The following is a 21,996-nucleotide window of genomic DNA, read 5'->3' on the forward strand; positions in this document are numbered from 1 at the left end:
TCCAGTTTTACTGAGAATAATTGACATACAGCACTGTGTAAGTTTAGGGTGTACAACATAATGATTTAACTTACATCATGAAATGATGACCTCAATATGTTTAGTGAACAGCCATCATCTCATATAGATACAAAATTAAAGAAACAGAAAACACATTTTTCCTCGTGATGAGCACTCAGGCTTTACTCTCTTAACAACTCTCACATGTAACATACAGTGGCATGAATGCTATTTAGCCTACTCTACCGCTTATCTCTAGTAGTTACTTATCTTATGACTGGGAGTTTGCACCTTTTGACTGCCTTCATTCGATTCTTCCTCCCCCCACCCACCGCTCTGGTAACAGCAAATCTGATCTCTTTTTCTGAGTGTGTTTGTTTGTTGCAGTATAAATGACCTACCACACTAGGTTAGTTCCTGGTGCACAATATAGTGATTCGGTATTTCTATGCATTACAAAATAATCTTACCATCTGTCACCATACAAAGATTTTACAGTATTATTGACTACATTCCCCTTGCTGTACACTTCATCCCCATGATTCATCTATTTTGTAACGAAGTTTGTACCTCAATCTCCCTCATCTATATTCATTTTATTTTCACATTTCTTTTCTGATTTCTGCTTTATAAATCAACAAAACGTGACCAATTCTTAGTTATCCATTAACAAAATGTAAGAGTTTTTTTGTTTTTTTTTTAACATATTTTGTTTATTTATTTGGCTGCACCGGGTCTTCATTGTGGCACGCGGGATCTAGTTCCCCGACCAGGGATTGAACCCCAGCCCCCTGCTCTGGGAGTGCGAAGTCTTAACCACTGGACCACCAGGGAAGTCCCTGTAAGAGTATTTTAGGTTTATGTTAGTTTAATCTACTTCCTCTTCCTTTCAAGAATGTATACAATTGGCTAGTAGCTGAAAAAAATAATTTTACTTTCATCTCCTTTGTTCATCTTTGAGTGGTAATGCAGTGAAGCTTTTAGGAGGAAAGAAACGGAAAGGAAGAGGGAGATATACTAGAATCAGATCCTGATTTACCAAGAAAATACATCATTTAAATTTTTTAATAGTAAACTGCCACAAAGATGTTCATTTTCAGAGTCACAAATAAAACAAATCTGTATGGCATAAATATTGTAGCATGACCTCATTAGAAAAATCACATCCACAGAAAGGTTCCACTCTAAAGGGAAACACAGTCCTCTTTGATGGAGATGTAAAGTGAGTGCCCACAGAGGGAAGGGTCTCTTTCCTAGGCAGTCCAAGAGGTCCAAGCAACCCTGGTAATAAGACGGCATCCCAGACAGAGTGATTTCAGAACTTAGTTTTGAGTCGGCTTGATTTAAAAAACCAGAAGCCAAGGATTGTCATCTTGTTCTGAGATGTGCAAGGAAACTATTCTTGATGTCATCAATAGCTTTAAGCAGAGATGAAGTACATGCCCAAAGGAAACGATCTGAGAAGCATGCTGTTAAAAGTCCTATCCAACAACTATAATGAGCTGTAACATTATTCTTCTGGTCATTACTTTTCATATTTGAAACTATTTAAAAATATTCATTAGTTGGTAGTTTCCCATTAGAGCACAGAACCCCAAAGTTGCTGCTTTATTGATTATCTTTGTTGTGGGCCTCTAAAAAAATGTTAATATGGCTTTGGTGTGAATTTTTTTAAGTGCTATTGCTTTTAAGCGATAACAATGCCTCAGACTCACATCAGACACTTTTGATGATGGATTCACCTAAAGTCCTTCGCCTGGTTATGTAAACTCCAACATGCGTTTATGAGATTGCTGGTAAAGTTTAGGGATGAAAGAGGTGGCCACGGTATATACTGATGTTAACTGCCCCCGTACGGAATAACCAACTGTTCAGGTGCTATTTGTTGAAAACTTATTACTTGGAAAATCAGTTGTCCACATATATGTAGGTCTATTTCTGGATTTGTTTTAACTGATCGTTCTCTAGTTTTATACCATTACTAAACTATTTTGATTACTGTAGCTGTATAAAACGTCTGTAAAGAACAAAGCTGGTATTCTAACTTTGTTTTTTACACAGTTGTTGAGTCTAATCTAGGTCCTTAGTATTCACATACATGAGTTTGTTAATTTCCACAAAAAAGTGTATTACAATCTGATTGATACTGCATTAAATCTATAGATCAATTTGAGAACTGACATCATAACAATATTGAGTCTTCCAACCCACGAACATGATACATCTTCCCATTTATTTAGTTCTCTGATATCTATGGGCAATGTTTTACAGTTTTCAGGGTACAGGTTCTTCACTTTTTTTTTTCCAGATTTATTCCTAAGTGTTTCATATTTTTGAAGCAATTATAAATAATGTATTTATTTTTCATTAATTTTTGTTCCTAATATATAAAAATACAATTGCTAATTGTATATTGAGCTTATATCTTGCAACCTTGCTAAAATCACTTATTCTAGTATCTTTAGATTTTATGGAATATTTAATATAGACATTCATGCCATCTTCCTTTATAACCTGGATGCCTTTTCCTTCTTTTTAATGCCTTCCTGCACGGCTAGAAGCTTCACTACAATGCTTAATAAAAGCAGTGGGGTCCGAGGTCTAGAGTTGTAGAGTTGTATTTACAGAAAGGTTTTTAAGTGCAAATTTAAGTTGCTTATGCCTATTTCTTCTTCAGTGAGTTTTGGTAGTTTATGTATTTCAAGGAATCTGCCCATTTCATCCAGCTTGTGAAATTAACTGGTATACAGTTTTTTCACAATATTTCTCTATTGTTCTCCTAATAGCTCCTAAATCAGTAGTGATGCCACTTGTCTCATTCCTGACATTAAAGATTTGTCTTCTCTCTTTTCTTTCCTGAACATTCTGGCTAAAGGGTTTATCAGTTTTGCTGGTCTCAAAGAGTCAATTTTTGGTTTCATTAATTTTCTGTGTTGTTTTTCTGGGCATACAAATTCTCTTAATTATGAAATATCAATACTTCAAACACACAGAAAATGAAGAGACCATTATAACACATATCTACTCTCTAGATTTTTTTAGAGTTAACATTGTTATTTCAGAAAAGTTACAAGTGAAGTCTCTTTTTCTCCCAACTCATCAAAAATAAAGACCTTATTTATTTTTATTCCCTCTCAGAAATAACTTCTCCTAACCACTATGCTGAAACTGGTGTTTATTGTTCTTATTTATGTTTCTAAAATGCGAGCAATGTATCTGTTTGTATTCATTAAAAATATATGGTGCTGCTTTGGGTGTTTTAAAATTTACTTCAACAATGCATACTATATCCTGCTGCAAATGCTTTTTTCACCCAATACTGCACTTTCAGGTTTTATCCATGTAGAGTCATATAGTTCTAATTCACATATTTTACCTGTGGTATCGTATTCCACTGTACAAATATACTACAGTTTATTTACCCAGTTTTCTATTGACAGACATTTGTCCAGTTTCCAACTTTCCCATGTCTGATCATAAAAACGTATGTATTAGTGTCTCTGTAGGATGTACGTCTAGAAAGGTAACTTCAGAGTAGTGGGTTATAAGCATCTTCAACTATACTAGAAATCACGTAATTGCTCTTCAAGGTAGCTGTACTAATTTACACTCCTATAAAGCATATCAACAAGTACGAATGGTCTCCCTTCTCCACTTGCTTAAAAACACTTGTAAACGTTTGCCTATCTGATAACTATGAAATTGCACTATGTCTTAATTTGATTTCATTGATCACTGGGGAAATACAGCAGATTTTCACATATTTACTGGTAATTTAAATATTCTCTCTTGTGAGTTGCCCATTCATACTTTTGCCCATTTTTTTTCCTACTGGTTATTTTTTTCTTGTTGATTTGAATAAGTTGTTAATCCTTTTGTCACTTATATGCAAGTACCTTCTCCCAATCAATGGCTTATCTTTTGACTTATTTTGTGGTATCTTTAATTGTTTACAGCTTGAAAAAAAACTTTAAATTTGTCAGTCTTTTCTAGGTTATTCCTGGCCCTTTAATATTCCATATACATTTTAGGATTATCTTACCAAGTTCAGTGAAAACCCTATTGAAATTCTGATTAAAAACAGATTGACTTCATTAATTAATATGGGATAAATTGTCATTTTCATAATAAGTATTCCTTTTAACTGTTGATAAGTCTATTTGGGTTTTCTGTTTATTCTTGATTTGACATTGTAATTTATATTTTTTAAAAATTGTCAATTCATCTGTGTTTAGAAAGGTATTGCCAAAAGCAATTTAGAATGTTCCTTTCTTTCTTTCTTTTTTTTTTGGCCACACCGCGTGGCACATGGGATCTTAGTTCCTGAAAAGGGATCGAACCCATGCCCCCTGTCTCCCCTGTAGTGGAAGCATGGAGTCTACCAGGGAAGTCCTGAGTATTCCTTTCTGACTACTTACATATCTCCTGTGTCTGTAATAATGTCTTAATTTTAATTTTTGATATTTTTATTTATGGCTTCTCTATTTCACTGTCTTTCCTGTAATAAGCTTGTCTATATTATTAGCCTTAAAAGAAGAAAACCCAGCTTTTATTTAAATTGATCCTTTTCATCATCTCCTTGTTTTCCATTTCATTAAATATTTGCTCTACTCTTTATAATTTTCTCTCTTATAATGCAAAAAGATAGAAAAAAACAGAGTGCTTGTTGAGTTGAATGTTCAGCCTCTCAATTTTCTTTCTTCATTTCTGCTGTACAGTTAATTTCTCTGAAAAATTATTTTTGCTGCATCATGCAAGTTTTGACATAGAGTGATTTAGTTGTCATTCAATTTAAAATATTTTATAATTTTTCATAATTCATTTTTTTGCGGCATGACTTGAGATGTATTTTTAGTTTCCAAACAACACAGATTTGGGGTTTTTTTCTTTTAATATTTTTACAGCTGATTAGCAACCTTGTTATACTGTTGACAAAGAAAGTGGTCTGCATTACCTCAACTCTTTGGTATTTTTTTTCCAACTCTTTGTGGCCTAACATATACTTAATTTTTGGAAGTGTCCACATGTACTAGAAAAAACAATCTATTCTCTAATTATATATATTGATAAAGCTTGTAAATTTTGCTCCCATCTTCTCAATATATTTTCCAAATAACACTTTATATACAGTAAAGGATCCTAAAACTAGCATCTTAAATCCCAGAATCAACTGTCATTAAATATCAACTGATATTAGATCTGAAAGGAAAACTACATGTGTGCACACACGCACACTCATGTGTGCACACACACACACAAACATACATTCCTTGTTCCCTATAAAGGCTCTGAACCTTGTTCCCTGAAATAAATCTCCAACTTCTGGTCATACAGTCTTCAAAAACTGGGAAAGAGTCCTACCTTTTGGGCTATAAAAAAGACACACTATCCAAAAAAATGTAATTGGGTGGTCCTGTGGTTGAACTACCACTGAGAGTTACTCCTGTTGCTGGTGGCCACACACTGTAGCCCAGAGTAACCAACTGCCTCTGTGGATCCCTAGTGTGTTCATATCTAAGTAGCAAACCTTGTTTTTGACACAGCCATGCCTTTCATGGTTGTATATAATTCAAACATCTGTATTTATAAACAAAATCCAATAACCTTTCTGACCATTTCAGTTCTCCTTATCCTCCTCAGATCAGCTATCCTTCTTAAGATCTCTAACCTACGTCTGATAAATTACTTCTGTAGATATTTTCTCTTTTGTTTCTAAAATGCATCCAAATAATAGTCATCAGGGTGTTGGCTTTTATTTTATTTTTCTTGGTTATGGTGACACTATTTTTCCTAATTTAATTGATCTGTACATATTGTTGGGTGACCACTTAATGATTTTGGGGGGAGGCCTCAATGCTACTACACTTAATTGTATTTTGATCAATATATGTTCACCAGTATATGCTTCCTGCAACAGTTCTCCTAATCCCTCAAGAGTTTAGTCCATTTCTTTTCTTTGTATACTTTAAACGTATATGTTCACCAAAACCGATTACTTGATCCTAAAATCTCACCTAATTAACGATCATTCTGAATATTCTGTGAATATACATCTAGAAAGTGAAAACTTGTATTACTATCTGGCCCTGTTTTAAGCATAACTTCGGGCTCATTTATTTATCTATTTTTTTATTTTTTAAAGATTTTTTTGATGTGGACCATTTTTAAAGTCTTTATTGAATTTGATACAATATTGCTTCTGTTTTATTTACTTTTTTGGTTTTTTTGGCCACGAGGCATGTGGGATCTTAGCTCCCCGATCAGGGATCGAACCCACACCCACTGCACTGGAAGGCAAAGTCTTAACCACTGGACCACCAGGGAAGTCCCCAGACTCATTTACCATCTACACATCTGTCTTAAGATAATATTACCTAAGTTGATTAACTTGTTAGAATGAGTTCACTTATTCTAAGTCCACTAATAAACCTTGGGGTTATAATTTGTTTCCATACAGGCCCAGGATTGATGTGGTCTGAATATGATCAAGTTTGATAGATGACTTTAATGTCTTAAGTTATTCTGAGCAAGCAAAGGACAAACAAAAGCTGACAGTACTTTGAAGTCAGTGCAACATTCAATATATAGCAAAATAGAGAGATCTGGGAATATGTACCTAAGTAATGCTGATTCAAACATCTCAATGTGGTTGTGAAGAGATAAAATGCCAAGTCAAAATGCTCTGATTACAAAGAATTTCATCATTACAAGTTGATAAAATTTGCAGGAGAAATTGTTACCTAATCTGAGCTTCTGAATCACCAATGAGGCTGCTAATAGAGCAATTCTTTGATTTACAAATTTTTAATGGTGAAATCCCATATACAGTAAATTCCACTAGAGCTGATGACGAGGGACTGCTTTCTCCGCATTTTGATTTTCTACCATAGTTTCCTCAGTGAAAAATCAGTATAGCACCTTCTTCATTATTATGAAACACAACAAAGCTACCAAACCATGTAATTAAAGCTGGATGTTAATGCTTCTGAATTCTAATCTTGTTTCCCAAATCAAACTATCCAGATCATATCCATGTTCTCCAATTATTATTTTTTTCCAAGAGGACTTTTCCTACTAATATGCTAGGAAAAAACTTTTTAAAAAAGATGTAATATTGAAACTTTATTCTTACAGCTAATTTTAAGACAAGTATCTATTATATCTATCATTTATAAAACCCAAACTAAAATGAATGAAACAGTCTTAATCTGAGATTAGTGGGAGACTACGTGAATAAAGTTTTTAATTTGTTTTCCTTAATTTTTTTCTTAAAGAATTAATAATAAATATTGATGAGAACTAAGTTCAGAATGTAATGACACAGATATAAAACTGAAAACTTGAAGAAAATACACCGATATTGTAGCCTGCACTACTGTCATGGCTCCCCTGCATCTTCCCTTGCTTCCCCAGCCCGTTCTCACCAACGCAGCCAGAATGATCTTGTTAAAAAATCTAAGTCAGATCATATCACTCCCTCAATGGTTCTTTCTTATTCAGAATAAGAAATGAAATTCTTAAAATAGTCTCTAAGGGTATTTTACAGTGTCTTTCATAATAATTTGCCTCCATTTTCACCCCCAGATCCATGCATTTCTGATCTCATCTCCTCCTTTCTCCCTTAGACTCTTTCTACTCCACCAGCCACTGTGGCTCCTCGGTTATTTCTTGAACATGTCAGGTACCCACTTGCCTCATGGCCTTTGGGCTGCAGCATGGAATTCTCTTCCTTCACATAGTCACTTGGCTCAGTCCCTTACCTTCTACAAATCTTGACTCAGGTCCGTTCTCCCCTCAGTGGGGCTGTTCCCTACTACTTTTCAATCACTACAACTCCCATCCCACTCCTGACACTTTATCCCCTCTTCCCTCATTCATTTTTCATCATAGCATTTATCGCATTCACAAACACTATATATTTCACTTGTGTATTTATTATCCATCACCCCAACTAGAATGTTAGCTATACGAGGAAAGAGGTTTTTGTGTCTTTTAATACTGCATCCCCAGCACCTAGATTCTAACCACACGTAGCAGGCAATAATTAAATAACTGATTAATTAATGGAAAAAAAATTCAAAGCAGCCATTGTAAGCAAACATTTTTGTTGTTCCTTAAGATCTAAATTCACTAGTTTCTATCCGATAATTAAGAGAAAAAATACCCCAAACCCCTCAATTTATAAATGGGATTTCTAGCCTAAGATCACTCCTGAACACACTTTACACAGCAACATTACTTGATTATCTGAATTTGAATTTCCTTATTTAGTGGTTTCCAAATCAAGCATTACTTTGCTAATAAATTCAGTTGCCTCCAGGCAGTATTATCACTAAGACATGTAAAAATCCAAGGGTATCTTCTTAGTTAAGAGAAGGAAAGCTTGTGAGGTAACCAAACTAAATGGGAAAAAAAAAAAAAAAAAGGAAAAGAGATGTATTTATTTCATTTTTTTTGAGCCGAAATGCACCTGTGCCAGCAGCCAGTCACAATTTAGACACTGGATTGTGGATAACTCATGGGAACAGGTCAGTACAGAGGAGGGCAAATGCATTCACACAACAATAAACTGGTGAAAAATAGTATCATATGAAATCAAGTTAAGTGGTTAATGTACTTTAGAAAACAGAAATACAACTAAAAGGTTTTAAGGTTTTTAATCTAAATTCCCTGCATGAAAAAATAATTTTAATGTTATTTTAAAATTTTATGCTCCCCAAAAGTCTTGATACATTTCACTGCTAGATTTTTCAGAATTTCTGCTAGACTTCCCCATGACATTTATAAGAATAAAGGATGCCTTGGACATTTGTTCCTTACCGATTCAACTAATGATCTTGCTTCCTCTTGAGAGCAATGGAAAGGGCTATCACATACCTGCACATTTGTGCTGGAGAGGAAAAGAGAATATTATTATTAAACAGGATAAAAAAGGAGCAATTACCAAAAAGAAAACCAGCTCTCAAGTGCTTTACATTTGAGTGTATGATCCCAGCCAATAGTTGTTGAGTCTTTGGATCTCAGTGGATAATAACATACACACACACACACACTCTCTCTCTGTCTCTCACTCACTCACTCAAAAGGAGACAAGAGACCTTCTAATGCAGAATGCTAGAGCACTGCAGAAATGTGATTAAGATACCCTGAAAAAGGACCTGGATGAATATAAATTAGGACAACTGGGGTCTTGTACATTCTTTCAGGCAAAGTTATAAATATAAAGTGCTCCATAGCATTGCACCCTCCAGAATTAAAAAAAAAAAATCAAATGATAGTATACAAATTTAAATAATCTCCTGGTACATAAAAGGCTATTCCACTACTCTTCACCTTTACTGAAGAAAAAGGAAAAAACAAATTTGACCCATAGGACGACGACCACGAGGAAGAATTTTCCTCTAAGTGAGGTGATAAACACTGTAATTGGCTGCTGACAGATGCTGTAGAATCTCTTTCTCAGACAGGTATGGAACACTAAGCTAACAGTGGTGAGAGGAAACCACAGGAACATGAAAGCTCAGTTTTTGTACAAGTAAGGAAGTTTAGCAAGGCATAGACAGCAGCTCCTCCCATGACCAGTAAAGGCTCTATAAAGTCCAAAGTCTTCCCACACAGTGGGGACTAGCATGCTATCTCCACAAACATGCTGCCCACCACCTATTTCTTACCTCCTAGATGAAAGCAAATGCATCATTCCCCTCAAATGTATTAAGTCTGATTTTTGAAAATTTCATCAAAGAAATCAGATTAAAATGGATATAGAAAAAGGTAGTAGAGAAGGGCATTAAAGCCAAATTAATTTTTCAGAATTGAAGAAATAATTGATTAGCAGATCCCTAAAGGAGATAATTAATAGATGAAACACACACATGCACACACACACCCACACACACGCATGTGTGCTCTCCAAGTGGATCTAAGGGATGTACATTATCAAATTTATTTTGGCAATGGCTTTGTGAAATATGCTGGGATATATATGATAAAAAGATCTGTAGTTATTTATTTATCTTTTCAGCTACATCTGCCCATAATCAGACACTGGGTACATAGCAATTATGAAAGTGGTCATTTTGCTCTCTATCCAGACTCAAAATGTGGAATTTGTTTTCATTCTTGGCATAAGTGATGATGTTTGATGAAAGGTGGCATTATCATCTTTAAGACTAAACTATGTTATACTCTCTTCTTCATAACCCACGTTTAAGTAAGCTAAAAACTGAAAACGGTAAGGCTTTATAAGTTAGATGTTTCTCTAAAGAAAGTCAAAACTAAATTTAAAAGGAACAAGGCAAAAAACCAGATACTGAAAAATCTTAAGTGCTACTCTTCTGAAGAAAACATGGTGTATAGTACTAAATATGCTATACACCAGTGGTCCCCAACCTTGCTTGGCACCAGGGACCAGTTTTGTGGAAGACAATCTTTCCATGGACTGGAGTTGGGGGGTGGGGGTGGATGGTTTGGGGATGATTCAAGCGCATTACATTTATTGTGCACTTTATTTCTATTATTATTACTTTGTAATACATAATGAAATAATTATACAACTCACCATCATGCTGACAGGAGGCGGAGCTCAGACAGTAATGCGAGCGATGGGGAGCGGCTGTGAATACAGATGCAGCTTCGCTCACTCGCCCACCGCTCACCTCCTGCTGTGCGGCCCAGTTCCTAACTGGCCACGGACAGGTACTGGTCCGTGGCCTGGGGGTTGGGGGCCCCTGCTACACACAATGTTTTTAACATTAAAACTACACCAAAGTGAAACATTCCTTGGGAATTCTAGGAAAATGGTAATGAGAGAACAGGGAGTCCTGTAAATAGGGTTGTCAGATAAAACATAGAACACCCAGTTAAATTTGAACTTCAGATAAACAGCAAATTATTTTTTAGTATAAGTATGTCCCAAGCAAACTATTTTTTTAGTATAAGTACGTGCCACGAGACATTTACATTAAAATCTGAAATTTAGATTTAAGGCGGTGTTCTCTATTTTTACCTGTTAAATCTAATAAACTATCTCTAAAGTAATCCTCTATTTCCACAACAAAGCAAAACCATCAACAGAAATATTAGAAAAGAAAGAAAATATTAAAGCCAGCACTGTAAATTTCAAAAACTGAGTAACTTTTAAAATATTCTGTGAATTTAAAAAAACTGAGTAACTTTTAAAATATCCCCAATAAAATATCTTGACAAGTAACCAGCTAGAATCTAGGAAGCCAACAAGCTCTACCAGTTTTCACCTTGGACCAATTATTAGTATGGCTGTTTCAAGAATTAAATGAAAGGTATATACAAATGGACTTAGGAGATTCTTGAATGATATATAAAATATAAAAGAGGAGAGATTACAAAACCCCTTGTTACTATTTCTCCAATAGCCCCCCCTTTTCTTTATAGCATTTTATTTCTACAAACAGTGCCATCCTCCTAATATTCTTTTAGTTAATAAAGAATGCAGTCTGGGTTGCAATATACTTTCCTCAGGATTTAAGGAAGTGATTTTTACTTTGAATGTTTGAAGGTGTAATAAAAGGCATGTTATCAAGAAACATTTTAATTTTATCTGAATTGTCCCTTATACAAAAATAGTTAACACTGACTCATATTATTTATTGATTCAAAAAATTATTCTTATGCCATGTGTTAGGGACATTTCTAGATGCTGGGGATACAATGTTGAACCATGGAGCCCCCATGAACATTGTAATATTTAGGGTTCTTTCTAGCTTTCAAACTATGACTATAGCATACAAAAGGAGAAGCAGTATAACCACTTAAAGATGATGGTGCCTACTATAAATGAGATTAAAAATACTGACTGGGAAGAATGTGCTGCTTTCCTTTTTATAATAAGATATGAAATATTTTGTTCTAAATTTATAAACATTGTGTACCCTACACACAATCTTGATGATCAAAATAAGCAGATACAACATTAGAACAAAAGATCAACAATACCAAAATTTCTATGCACAACAAACCAAATTTCATTTACAAATAATAAAGATATATTAATAGCTATATAAAGGGCAAAATAAGTGATTAAATAAAAAGAAACAGGGGCTTCCCTGGTGGCGCAGTGGCTGAGAGTCCACCTGCCGATGCAGGGGACACGGGTTTGTGCCCCGGTCCGGGAAGATCCCACATGCCGCGGAGCGGCTGGGCCCGTGAGCCATGGCCTCTGAGCCTGTGCGTCCGGAGGCTGTGCTCCGCAACGGGAGAGGCCACAACAGTGAGAGGCCCGCGTACAGCAAAAAAAAAAAAAAAAAAAAAAAGAAACAGAAATAGAAAATTACCTGCAAATAATAAACATATACCTAAAAGATGAAATTTACAGGGCCAGCAATATGAAATTTTAGTAAAGAGAAGATTATTTTCTTCAAGACAATTTCAAATCAGACAAAGGCCCACACTCATGAGAATCCTCAAAGACAGTGCTCAGGATTCAGATTGCTCAAGGCTTTTCATTCTAAAGCGAAGTACTCAAGAAAAAAGGAGAGAGAAAATTTAAAGAGATAAGAATGATGATTTGGGTCCATAACCTCCAGAGTTTGTCAAAGAAAACTGACTTTGAAGTAAATCTATACAAAGCTAAAAGAACTGGAGCTATCCATATATGGATCAGATACACCTTCCTCTAGAAAGGTAAAAGAAACAACTTCAAGACATAAACAATTTGGAAGAATATATATATACGAAAAAATATATATATATTTGAAATAAACCATGAAGAAAGGGTGAGAGGAGTTGAAGAGTAAACCCAAATGGCAAAAAGTATTTCTCCTACAAAGAATTTAAAGTTGTTTTTGGTAAAAACAGAAACAACAAAATTATCCCTGCTAAAAAAAATACGTAGCTTCCAGAGTAAACATTAAGCAGTGGGGAAAAGGAATAAAAATAACAATGACAAAACTTACTGTGATAAAGAGGATTATCAATTAAATAATTTAATAAATGCAGGGCTCCTGGAAACAGTAGAGTCACTACTGGATTTAAAAAACAACATCTAGGGACTTGCCAGGTGGCACAGTAGGGGATAAGAATCCGCCTGCCAATGAAGGGGACATGGGTTCGAGCCCTGGTCCAGGAAGATCCCACGTACCGCAGAGCAACTAAGCCTGTGCACCACAACTACCGAGCCCGTGTGCCACAACTACTGAAACCTGTGCGCCTAGAGCCCGTGCTCCGCAACAAGAGAAGCCACTGCAATGAAAAGCCCGCGCACTGCAACAAAGAGTAGCCCCCACTCGTCACAACTAGAGAAAGCCCGCGCGCGGCAACAAAGACCCAAGGCAGTCAAAAAATAAATAAATAAATTTATTTAAAAAGAAACATCTATTTGTTGGCTTTAAAATATTATTCAGCAATTACTCCAACAAGTATTTATTGAGTGACTACTACATGTCAAGGATAAGGAATATAAAGATGAATACAACATCTTTATTCATCTACTTTTTTTTTTTTTTTTTTTTTGCGGTACACTGGCCTCTCACTGTTCTGGCCTCTCCCGTTGCGAGCACAGGCTCTGGACGCGCAGGCTCAGCGGCCATGGCTCACGGGCCCAGCCACTCCGTGGCATGTGGGATCTTCCCGGACCGGGGCACGAACCCGTGTCCCCTGCATCGGCAGGCGGACTCTCAACCACTGCACCATCAGGGAAGCCCTATTCGTCTACTTTTGAGGAACTTATACTCTAGAGGAGAAGACAAACTCATAAAACAAGCAGTTAATTAATAAATGCAGTGATAGGACTACACAGGGGGGCAAGGAATAGAGTGTAATGGCACCTTAGCAAGCACAAGGCTAGGATGAGGGAAAGTTTCCTAGAGAAAGCAAAGTCAAAACCAAGTCTTAAAAGATAAGTAAGTCAGCCATTTCAAGAAGTGAAAAGAAAATCATGGCAAAGGGAAACAAAATGAGTATGGCCCAGAGGTCAATAAGAAAACATGGTGTTTGTGAGGAGTGACAAGTGGTTCTAAGTTGTTGGAACACGAAAAAAGAGGCAAGAAGTGACAGAAAATGAGGCTGGACGGGTAGCAAGTGCCAAATCCTGGAAGGCCCTGTTTGTTCTTCTAAGAGAAGTTTGGATTTAATGGTTCTAAGCAGAGAAGCTCATCAGAAGCCAGGGAGCTTTTAAAACATACAGATGCTTAGACCCTACTCCTCAGAGATCCTAATTCGCCAGGTTTAAAGAAAAGGACAACACATTTGAATTTTCTAATGGTTTCCCTGGGTAATTGTGCTGTACTATACGTTGTTTGAGGGAACTGCTGTGATAATGTCTTCAGTTCAGACCTAAACTGATTTGCGTGGGGAGAACAGGTTAAGAAGGAAGGGGGGATGGTTTGGTAATCAATAACAGAGTACACTGTAAGGAACTGAGAGAGAGAAGCAATTCATTAGGTAAAGACAAAGGAAAGAAAAATTTTATTAATATAAATATATTTTAAAACTTAAGTAGTGACAAAAACTAAAGAAAATATGGACAAAAATGAGTTAAAATCCTTAATATTTTGACTTGAAATTATCTAGATGTGTAAAATTTATAACCAGAAACTTATATTCTAAAAATTTTCAAGCTAAAAACATTAATTTCGTTGTATTCTTTGAAAACACAGAGGAAGAGTAAAGCTGTTGAGAGAGTAGGTTTGAAGTCTGGCTTAAATCCATCACACAGTGAGACCTTCGATAGGTCACAATCTCTACGTGGCCTCAATTCCCTCATATGTAAAATGGATATAATAATGATACACATCTTATAGGGTTCTGGTGAATATTAATTAGATAATACATATAAAACTCTTAGAACCTGAAAACTACTAGAGTTCAATAGATGTCAATTCTTATTGCTCATGTCATCCTTATCATTACCTAGGAGGCTACAGCAAAATGACTCCACAGAGCATAGAAATAAAGCTACCTTCACAGTAAAGGTAATTAGAATCAGCACAGAAGGAATGCTATCAAGCTATAGAAAATCTAACCAGAGACGCTCTCTAGCTGTGCAGGTCAGGAAACCTGCGAACCATACAAGTCCCGTTAAAGACGGCAAAAGCTTTTCTGAAAGTATCATTAGGAAGGAGAGGAAAGCAAACAGCAAGCAAATACCTCTTTGGACAGCCAGAGGCCCCTCTTTTTAGAGAAGCCCATCACATTAATATCTGACTTAGAATATCTGACCATAAAGAAGAATTCAGTCTATTAGTTACGAGGATAGTGAGGGCTAGATGACATTTCATTACACCCAGTTTTCTTGTTAGTAAGTTGTACTATTTATGTTAGAAACAATTACCTAAATTTTAAGACTATGCTGAAAAAAAAGAGTATTCTATCAATACATAAAAGGTAAGAAAAATGGGAGGAGAAGATGGAGTCCACAGTGTTACTCTAGACTCAGGAGAAACAGAATCGGAAGCTATAATGCCCAAGCATTTCCAAGATGAGCCTCTGATGACGGATAAAATATTCCTTGAGACTGCCTAATTCTTTACTCCATATTACTTTATTCTAATGATTTCTTTAATGTCTCTCTTGATGCCCAGACTTTATGCCCCAGAAGGACAGGGACTCTATTTATTGTATTCACGGCAGCAACCCTCCCATCAGCACAGTACTTGGCAGTAGACCCTCAATCAGTATTTGCTGAAGAGTAAATGGCTTCCCACTTTCTCCTGATTCAAAGAGGACAATGAAGATGGGTAGGACTCTGCTCTCCAGAAAGACTGTGTACTTTTGCTTCCTGGTTAGGCTTACCAAGAGTCAGTTGTTTTTGTTTCCAAACTTTTTTTATGTCAGAGGTCTTTGGTATTACAATTTCATAATTAAAGCTGTAATTACGCCCATCGATGAAGGGAGTATGGAAAGAGAACTGTCTCTATGAACACCAAGTAGGCTCTAAAACCACTCAGGCTGTACACACTATCGAGGCTCTAAAAAGCCTCCATAAAGGTGAATCACTATAAAAACTTGGTATCAAATTAGGTGTGGTAAGACAACTGTAAAAGGTTAGAGAGGGCTTCCCTGGTGGCGCAGTGGTTGAGAGTCCGCCTGCCGATGCAGGGGACGCGGGTTCGTGCCCCGGTCCGGGAGGATCCCACATGCCGCGGAGCGGCTGGGCCCGTGAGCCATGGCTGCTGGGCCTGCGTGGCCGGAGCCTGTGCTCCGTGGCGGGAGAGGCCACAGCAGCGAGAGGCCCGTGTACCACAAAAAAAAAAAAAAAAAAAAGGTTAGAGAAAAAGAACCCTAAAAATTTATAAGGGTTTTTAAGTGTAAGGAGTTTAAAGATTACAGGATTTGATCTTTACTTTCTATTATATATTACGTTAGGCTATATATAATCTATATGTAATCTATACAGAAAAGGTCTTAGCCCTATATCCACAGATTGATAAATGAATGTACATTTAAATGTTTTAAAGTAAAATAAAACGCTTGAGTTATATATGTTACTATTGTTTGATTCCCCTTAATCAGTTAGCTGGTGACCCAGATCACGTTGGATAAGAAGGCTTTTAACTGTTCTTACCAAGAAATGATGTGGTACTTATTACATAAATTAATCATATGTCTGCATGCTGAAAAGTCGCTGAAAAGCCACCTTTGCATATATTCACAGTGCATTATAATGAAATGCCTCTTTACTTGACAGTATACCGCACTAAATTATAAATTCCTTGGGAAAAGGGGTCATGTCAATTCCTAATTTCATAGTGCCCAGCACTTGGTAATGCCTTTCAAATAGGTGCTCTGTAAACATTTTTTAAATGAAAAAACATTTCAATTCTCTTAAAAAAAAAAAATCAGATCTGAGCAGTATCATATGGCTCTTTAGTACCAGTTAGTAATAAAATAAAATAACTCTACATAGAAAAGACAAGTCCTTACCAATTTATAGCCCCTCCAGCACACTTCTCCATAAGCAATGCTTTCCAACATTCATGAGTAGATTTAATAACTTCAAGAGCAAAAGCCTAGTTAAAAACCAAAAACAGACACAGAAATCACATCATTATACTAACATGGAACTAGTCATAGTATGACAGTTAATTATTAAGAACATGAGCTCTGTAGTCAGGCAAACCTGAGTATAAATTCTCACACCCTTATTTACCAGCTGTGTGACTTTATGCAGATTACTTCATCTCATTGTATTAATTTATTCATCTATAATATGCAACGTAATGAAGATCATCTAAATCAAGGGTTGGCAAACTTGGGCCTGTGGGCCAAATCCAGCTCACCATGTGTTTTTGTAAATAAAGTTTTTATTGAGCACAGTCATGCCCATTCATCTGTGCATGGCCTCTGACTGCGTTAGTGCTACAATGGAAGAGTTGAGTAGTTGTGACAGAGACCATATGGCCTACAAAGTCTGTAATATTTACTTTCTGGTCCTTTACACAAAAAAGTTTGCCAACCCCTGATTTAAATCATAGAGTTGTTGAAAGAATAAATAAGATGTTGAATGTAAAGTGGTTAGCCTACTATCAATATCTTGCTTGTAAATAAGCATATACCTATTAATTTCACCTCATCAAAGATGTAAGTAGTCCAATTGCATAGCCGTTTTAGATTATCCACTGTCTGAAGGTAGTAAACCCCAACGTCTTCTAATTTTTTTTCTTAGTATGAATTCATATAGTTTCTAAAAATGCAAAATCAACAATAGATATAGATCTAGTGATACCATCTAAGGAAAACTTGCTTTATTTTTCCAAAGCAGAAAATTCTTTATATTTTTCCCCCCAAATGTTCCTAATTTTCCTTGTGAGAGATTACAGTCTAAAATAAGTTTTATATTTATATTTAAAAATCCTAGACAAAGCCCTCAAGATCTTAAGTGTTCTTTTAATGAACCTTTAAAAAATACTGGGTCCAGCAATAAACTCTTGTATAACAAAATACTTATTATAATTTTGAAGTTTTCACGACCATGGCTTACTTTACCTGCAAAACATACTTTTATTTATGAGTACCACTTACAGGTTGGTTTATAATGTGAAGTTTATATAGTGGCAGTAAGTTTAAAAGACACAGTCCATGTTTTTGACTTTAACTCTTTGGTCTGTTTCCTCCGTATGTGTCATATTAGAGCCACTTTCTGGTAACTTTGTGGTTTTCTAATAGAAAAATCCTCTGACAGTAAAAATCCTCTGACAGTAAGATAATTCAAGCGCTGTCTTAATCGTTAAGCAGCTTTACTCAGCCGTGGTAGGATGAACACTTAGGAGGGAAGCCCCTTTGGATCTGCATTAATGGTAAGTAACTTTCCCTTCTCTGGAGTAAGTAAATGGAAGGCTTTTCTTCATATACAATTTGCAGACTTAGACTGATCATGGAAATCCTTCATTTTCTGAGACGAAGGATTTATTGACAGATAAACAGATGCATATAGGTATTTATCAGCCTTACTGCTTTACTTAGAGAGATCTCCTAAAACTTTTTTAAAAATAAAAATGATAAAATAATGTCCTTAAATATGAAAGTCAGTAAAAAGCAATTTTGCTATCATACTATATACAAATGTTCACATATGAAATCCCCCAAAGTGAAAGAAATATTGTACAGGTATCACAGGCACATTTTAAAATAAAGATTATGAACTTCACCTTGTTCTTGAATTCTCCATTAAAAGCAAACTGGTTTTCTGGTTTTCCCTCTGGTATCTTATAAAATCTAAACCAATTAAGCGTAGCTTCTAAGTAACCAGGTTTGTACTTCTTAACATCTTCAATATCTGTAAGTGAAGAAACAAAAATACTTTTTGTTAAAAATCAAAATCTACTCCTATTAGTGGTAGAGCACTGGCCTGAGGGAGTCAGTCCAACCCTGCTGCTCACTAGCTGCATACTCATCAGCGGGTATCGTATCACCTCCGGACTTGCCTTTTCTTCCCCATGTAAAGTGTTACTCCTTCATTCCACAAACATTTCTTGAGCACCTTCAGATACCATGTAAGGAGTAGGGGATAAGTCAATGAAGACAACAAAGTTCTTTTCCTCAAGGAGCTCAAAGGTTTAATTAAAAAAACAAACATACAAAGCAACAGGCAGATAGACAACAAATTGTATTAAAGTGAGAAGATTAAGTGAGATATACTTAAGGACTGATGTCATTCTGAGGACAATGGGGGGCTTCGAGTAGGGAGAGTTACAACATCAGGATCCGTGTTTTATACGTACTAAGCCAAAGGATGCTGACAGTAGAATGGAGAGGGCAGCACCCAGAAGAGAACATACTACAGGTGGATGAGAAGGGTTTCATGCACTCCTAGACCAAATATTTAGTAAGTTTCTCATTATGTATCCGACACTGTTGTAAGCAGTGAAATAGAACAGGAATCAGAAACAAGTCCCTGCTCACATGCTTACATAGTAGGAAGAGACAGACAACAAATAAAGACACAAATACACAATTTAAGCGGTGAAAAGTCTGATGAAGAAAAATAAATCAGAGTAAGGAAGACAGAGAATGTGGTCAGGGCAATTTTAAACAGTGTTAACTGGATGGTTCAGAGTTTTTCATTTCAAATTAGTAATGATTTATAGGATTTACTTTTAAGTTCTATTACCATGTAAACACCTTAACCATTACATTTTGAAGACATTCATTTAAATATAATTGGAAATACTACTGTATTAGTAATAGGCCCCTCCCCCAAAAGAGGTCCCCAACGAATGTATCATTTCCAAAAATATCATTTCCAAAAGTATGAGAAATAACTAGATAAAACTAGAAGTCTTTACTCTCCACTAGACTGTGGCTTAAGGGAAATTTAGCATAGTCCTTTATTCACAGTATATTATGGCAAATGACAAACAGACTTAGCACCACTTGGAGCATTAGAAAGCTATAACTAAAACCAGGAGATGACACCAAGCATAGGGATAATTTAAAGATCACTTGGTTTCAGACATGCTCATGCAAGCCTTGTGGGAATCCTCACTCACTAGGCATGACAGGAAAAGGTAAGAACTTTGCAGGCATGGGTTGAACAGACAGGAATTATCCTTTTCCTTTTTATCCTTGCCTTGTGCCTGTTAGGTAAAGGTTTAGCAAGAGTGACAGGTGTCTCCAAAGGCCAGGTGTTTCACATAAGTGAAATAAGTGTGGTAAGGCAGAGACCATAGAAATGGCAGAGACTATGGCAAATAAAAGACTGGGTATGCGGCCTAAAGGCACGCAAATCTAAAATTTTAAAATATGTCAATGGGCCACACATCTATCTAAAGTAATTCTGGAGCAAACTGCAGAAATGTTACAACTAACTAAGGGAAAAAAGAATCACTTGAAACTGAACACAGGTTAAGTAAGTGATGGAAGATGTTTAAAACAGTGAATTCTAAAGATTAAGATCACATCTTTTTAATATTATACACTGTATCCTCGGTACAGAGTTCTTTGTTATGCCCCAAATGGAACATTCAATAAAGATTTCAGCTAATTAAATTCTGATTATTTTTCCTCTTTACCTTACAAAAAGAGCTTCCTTCTAAAGTGAGCTTTCTATTGACCATCTTCCGACATCCTATCTCATTTTTACAAAAATAAATCTCTGAAATTAACTGAGTTCCTCCAATTCACTGTTTTCTTACTCAGAGGAAAAAAATATCTCTTAGTCCACTGAAGGTGAGCAACCAGAAATGCACTTTAATCAATGTCCAAAATAAATAATTTTCTATTACTTAAATCTGATTTATGACATCATTATATTTGCCCAGTCTACCATTTCCTGTTCCACTGCATAAACCTTTTTTTTTTTTTTTTTTGATAATTGCTTTTTAACACACTGATTTCAAATAAGAAAGGAAAAACGAAGTTATCCAGTATCTACCTCAGCTGGCAAGGTTTTCCCTTCAGAAGTTATGAAGGGAACCTGTTAAGAAAAGACATCAATAATAAAAAACCTGAACATTTAATAATGCCAATAAGAAGTGTAACTCTACAAATATAAGCTAAACTTTTCCATTCTCAATTAATTAAACCCTGGGGAATAAACAGCTGCACTTTCACAAAAAAATAAAACATTTTAAATACGCAATTTAAATATTTTTAAAACCTCAACAGCAAATGCCTCAAGCCAAAACCTTATATGCAATACCAACAGTCAGTTCAATGAATTACCAAAAATATGAAAAATTCCACCTGAAGTCTATAAACTGACTTACACAGTTCATAAAAGATTTTTATATAAATAACCTCATTTCTTCCTCATAAAACTCCTGAGAGTTGTGAGGAGTAAGTAAATTCACATTAAACTTAAGAAAACTACAGCTAAGGAAAGGTAAAAGGGACTTCCCTGGTGGCACAGTGGTTAAGAATCCGCCTACCAATGCAGGTGACATGGGTTCAAGCCCTGGTCCAGGAAGATCCCACAAGCCACGGAGCAACTAAGCCGGTGAGTCACAACTACTGACCTGCGCTCTAGAGCCTGTGAGCCACAACTATTGAGCCTGCGTGCCACAATTGAAGCCCGCGCGCCTAGAGCTCACGCTTCACAACAAGAGAAGCCACTGCAATGAGAAGCCCGCACACCACAACGAAGAGTAGCCCCTGCTCGCCGCAACTTGAGAAAGCCCGTGCGCAGCAACAAAGACCCAATGCAGCCAAAAATTAATTAATTAATTAATTTTTAAAAAAAGAAAATGTAAAAGATTTGTCAAAATGTTGCCAACTCATTCATGGTAGAACTAGTATTATATAAATACAAGTCCTCTAATTCCATGAATTCTGACTTTTCTTCTATATTGCACATAAATAATTTGCCACAGGTTTATTTATATTAGTTTTTATGTGTAGATGTATTTTTATTTTGAGTTTATTGTGGGAAAATATACGTAACATAAAATTTACCATTTTTAAGTGTTTGATTCAAGGGCATTAAGTACCTCCACAATGTTGCACAACCATCATTATTATCTAACTCCAGAATTTTTTCATTAGATATATTTTTTATAATATATGTTATTTTAAGAAAAGCAGCGA

General features: G+C 35.8%; 1 protein-coding gene across 2 annotated transcripts in view; it reads right to left on the minus strand.

Moving 5' to 3' along the window:
* PPA2 (inorganic pyrophosphatase 2) overlaps nucleotides 1-21,996 on the minus strand; it is a 91,826-nt gene that overhangs the window by 12,382 nt on the left and 57,448 nt on the right. For both annotated transcript variants that reach the window (XM_065877618.1, XM_065877617.1), the window contains 3 exons: nucleotides 18,621-18,748; nucleotides 16,897-16,982; nucleotides 8,821-8,890 (listed from right to left, as the gene is read on the minus strand). In XM_065877618.1, the coding sequence (XP_065733690.1) occupies nucleotides 8,821-8,890; nucleotides 16,897-16,982; nucleotides 18,621-18,748 (284 nt within the window). The remainder of the gene's footprint in view (nucleotides 1-8,820; nucleotides 8,891-16,896; nucleotides 16,983-18,620; nucleotides 18,749-21,996) is intronic.

The sequence above is a fragment of the Phocoena phocoena genome, chromosome 5 (assembly GCF_963924675.1).
Source record: "Phocoena phocoena chromosome 5, mPhoPho1.1, whole genome shotgun sequence".
Classification (NCBI taxonomy): Eukaryota; Metazoa; Chordata; class Mammalia; order Artiodactyla; family Phocoenidae; genus Phocoena; species Phocoena phocoena.